Consider the following 4,529-nt stretch of genomic DNA (forward strand, 5'->3'; position numbering starts at 1 on the left):
GTGAATAATGATGTTGTTGAAAATGTTTAAAAATGAAGATGTAATATAAGCTGTTAAATATTTAGATGTCCCTGAAGATGGCTAGAAAGGCCGAAACGTTGGACTAATGAATAAATAAAGTGTTGAGACGGATTTGGATATAAAATTGATTTATTTAATAAATATTACCTTGTCTCAAAAAATTTTTGAAATAATATAATTAAAAATATTTTCTTTTTTTACTTCACACACTTTTATTTCTTGTAACAACTAGCAACAGTTTAGTTTTTATTTCTTTATATTTTAATTTAATTAAATTTGTATATCAGTTGGAAGATTTTTTTATTCTCTAATTTTTCTTTATTATTTTTGTGTTTTTTATGATTCATTTCACATCCTCTATTTTTTTTTTTGTTTCTATCTCCCGAACCAGCCAACAATTTTTTCTCTGGGGAAGAGGTAGGTTTTTCATTTACAAAACGCCCCTTGCCCCAACAAGTGGTAAATATGATGACTTCTGACAGACAATTGCTGACATCAAATAATAGAAACCAAGTTAAAAAAACAAACAAATAAATACAAAAAGTCACACAGCTCGGATATTTCAATATGTAGTTTGGGTTTAAATTGAGAATAAAAATCTAAATTTGCCTCAAGAGGCAACCGAATGATTATTTTAATTAAGAAAAACCCTAAAATGTTCATTAATTTTTTATTACGTGCTTAATATAATATAATCTACTACTACAAAAAAAAAAACATTAAGTATATATGTTCTAAAGTAGAGGAAATTTAAGAAATATCCTTTATCCTCTATCCTCTGTAGAGTCCTTATACAGCTTTGTATGTTAAATAGAATCAGAGATACAGTTTTTCCAAATACATTTTTTTTAAAATGAGAATTAACTACTAACTACTACTGTGACTTTATTTTAGCAAATATCACAAAAACTGCTAATCCTACGAAGATAATCATAAACTACTTTAAAGTAACTTTATAAAGTTTCATTTTGATTAGTCATTAATGCCAGTATGTCCAATAGACCCTGAGACATTAAATCATTCCTCAGCATAATTCATTTTCAACGAAGGTCGAAAATAGTTAAAATTTTGTAACTTCTATAAATATGTGTAATGTATTTTAATACTTAACATGCCAATTGGGTAATTTTTTAAAATTGTAGTTCTTAAATTAAAGACATTTGCTTAAAACTTTAAATGTACTACCTAAAAAATTATCAAATTTAAACACAAAGAACAGAAGACAAAAAAGTCTACCTTTCCTGGCATGCTTTGGAGGGTGAAACCCTTAAGAGGCTATTAATGATCAATCCCAAGTTTGACATCTAGCAACATCTTTTTTCTAATGATGAACTCAAGAGTGCCGGTTTAGAGGTCGATATAGTGAAAATCACGTGTGGTCATACATTGTGGTTGGATTCAGATTTCCCTTCCCAAAATTATATAGAAAAAAATAAACTGGCCTGATGAGAACAATTAATGGAAAAATCTTTAAAATAGTTTTGAAAAAGTACCTAAAAGTTAAAAGTAAAATAACCAGCAATTGCATCAAGATTACTGTTAATCAAACAACATATACCACAGAAAGCCTAAGTATCATGGTTAAAAGATTAATCTGACAAAGATCATAATATCAAGAGGATTAGAATGGGATAACCATTAATTAAGGAAAGGTTTAACTTTTTTAAACCATTCTGTATGTATCATTTATAATGAAGGAAAATCATATAAGGTATAACTTTACATCCTTATAATCGTTAGAAATTTACTTTAATTTTAATGAATTGTATTTTTATTTTAGCCCCTATCATATTTTTTCTAAATTTATTGTTTATTACTGTCATATCTATTAAATAAATGGTGAATGTTTTATTGTTTATACCACTTCAAAACAACTTATTTTTATTTTTTGTAAATTAATAATTAAAACAGGAGTTTTCGGCTTCATTTAAGTTTTTAACAGGACGAAAATAAGGTTTTAAATAATCAAATAGGTTGTGGGATGATACAAACGTATCAAATAAAATGAAAGTACAATTTCTTGTGTATGGATTATAATCATAGTTTTCAATATGAATAATATAATCTATACACCACATAATTAAGGCCCATGGCATGTCTATATGCAGGAATTATTTTAAGTTCTTCTATATTTTTCGATTATTATTTGGTACAAATTTAAAAAAATAAGGTTATTAGAGATATGTCAGCAAATTAATATAGAATTTTCTCATTAATTTGGTTATAAAATTTGAAAAAAGGAGAAAACAATACAAACATCGTTTTAATCAAATGTTTTTTACAAATGAATAAAGTTTTGATACTAACAAGTAAGAAAACTCAACAAAATTTTACAATAATGGTATCAGGTATAAATAATAATCAAATTGAATAAAATAAAGAAAAAATTATGTTTAATGATGTGCTTATTGTTCATTATCTTCTCCTCTTATGTTTAAAGAATGAATAAACAAATATAAATAACAACATTGAAAATGATAATGATCAATGGAACACATACCATGATTGGTTGGGATAAGTCGAGCACCATATTTTAAAAGATCTTTGACTACTTCAAGATGACCACATTCTGCAGCAAAAAACAAAGCAGTTGCTCCACAATGAGCCTGTTCATTAGGGTCAACTTTTCTTTCTAACAGGTAACGTACAATATCAATATGACCTAAAAATAAAAGTTGATTTAAATAAGGTTTTTTGATTTAAAAAAACAAACAAAACATTAGTAATAGATTAAAAGATAAGATCAAGCAGTTGTTCTAGTTTACCCCTCTTCCAGAATTGATAAATTATCCTTATTACCAAAATTGGTATATAAATAAAACATTCTTAAATATGGAAATACCCACAAGACATTCCAAAATAAAAAAATACATCCAAATAGTTTCTCATTATTCAAAAGATATTCTTTATGGCCAAATAATTCTTAGTTCTAGAAAATGCATTATACCACTAAATAACATTATGTTGACATGGAATGGTAGTAAATGACTAACTCTCAAAAACATGTAAGATTTAGTCACTCTATATTATATTTTAAAATATTGTTTTTTTCATAATTATTCGTATTTTGCACAGGTGTCAAGAGTAATCAACAGACCAGAATCCATCAAAAATAAGAAAGAAATGAGGTTCCCTAGAAGAAATTAATTTATTTAGCCATTTTTTAAAAAGTGTAATTACAACTTGTTATACTTTATCTTTATTTAGAACAAAACTTTTAATCTGAAGAAACAATTTCCAAAAAAAAAAAAAAATAGCTGATATACTAAGAAACTAATTATCAAATCAAATTAAATTTAAATGAGGGTAAGATTAGTAGCACTTTATAGGAACTTCTATAAATTCATAATAATTATAAACTCTTTAACTTTAACTAACCATCCATACACTACTTAATCCATGCTGTTTGTGCACTTAATAAAACTTTAATAGTTAATATATTAATACTTATTGTACAGGCTAACTCTATATGTATAGGGATTTTATGAAGAACAAATAAATATGTCATTCATTCATTGTTTTATCAATTAACAGAAATACACTACTAACCTACCTTTGTAAGAGGCAATCATTAAACAAGTGTTATTGTACTTGTTTGGTTTATTTATATCAGCTCCATGCATTGCAAGATATTTGACAATATCTAATCTCCCATCATAACAAGCAGCTCTCATAGGAGTGGAATTGTTAGTTGTTGTATGATTTACATCAGCACCAGCTTTTACTAAAGTCTTAACAACATTTAAATGTCCAGCACCTAGAATGTTTAATAGTTATAAAGTAAATTAAAGGTAAAATAATAAAATAAAAACATCACAAAAAATGTAATAACATAAAACAAAAAGAGGTAAGTAAACAAATACTCTTTTCACAATAAGAAACCACAAAGCAGTGTCCTGAAGAGGGGGGAGTAAATTATACTTGATCTACATACTCATGAAAATACCAACAAAAACAATAGAAAGTAAGAAAAGATGTGCATGCTGTATCAATTTCAAATCAGAATATAAATTCATTATTTGTTAATAAAAAAAAAGAAGAAAGTTTTTTACCAATACTGTTCAATAAAGTCTTTCAAAACTTAACACCATTACAAGACTGGATAGATTTATGAGTCAAATAAAAAATAAGATCCTAGGTATGCAGTTGACATTAGACCAGCAGGAGCCTCGGACCAGATAAATAGATAAAGTAAATAAATATAACACAGAACTACAAGCAAAAAATAGTTAAAACCATCCTAAGATAGACACAAATGGAGAAGACTGTTTAGTGTGGATACAGTAAAAAGAACAAAATACTGTAAAATTAAGAAAGAAATACTCAGGGTGTATCAATAGATAATATCACAACTTTTTCAGTGAATCCAAGGAAGTTTACCTATTTTGCTACGAAACAGAGTAAAGGGGAAAACAGCTCACTGAAGAAAACAACATTTAGATATAAGTAGATGGCCAGGGTTGCGGTCAAAAAAAGAACAAATAGTTTTAAACTATAAATAGTATAAA

General features: G+C 26.7%; 1 protein-coding gene across 6 annotated transcripts in view; it reads right to left on the reverse strand.

The window, feature by feature from the left end:
* Positions 1-4,529, reverse strand: part of Fem-1 (protein fem-1 homolog B) — a 66,043-nt gene that overhangs the window by 39,193 nt on the left and 22,321 nt on the right. For all 6 annotated transcript variants that reach the window (XM_014436338.3, XM_014436337.3, XM_014436336.3 and 3 more), the window contains 2 exons: positions 3,575-3,778; positions 2,522-2,683 (listed from right to left, as the gene is read on the reverse strand). In XM_014436338.3, the coding sequence (XP_014291824.1) occupies positions 2,522-2,683; positions 3,575-3,778 (366 nt within the window). The remainder of the gene's footprint in view (positions 1-2,521; positions 2,684-3,574; positions 3,779-4,529) is intronic.

This window comes from Halyomorpha halys, unplaced genomic scaffold (assembly GCF_000696795.3).
Source record: "Halyomorpha halys isolate HHAL.00 unplaced genomic scaffold, Hhal_1.1 Scaffold1872.1, whole genome shotgun sequence".
In the NCBI taxonomy this organism is placed as follows: domain Eukaryota; kingdom Metazoa; phylum Arthropoda; class Insecta; order Hemiptera; family Pentatomidae; genus Halyomorpha; species Halyomorpha halys.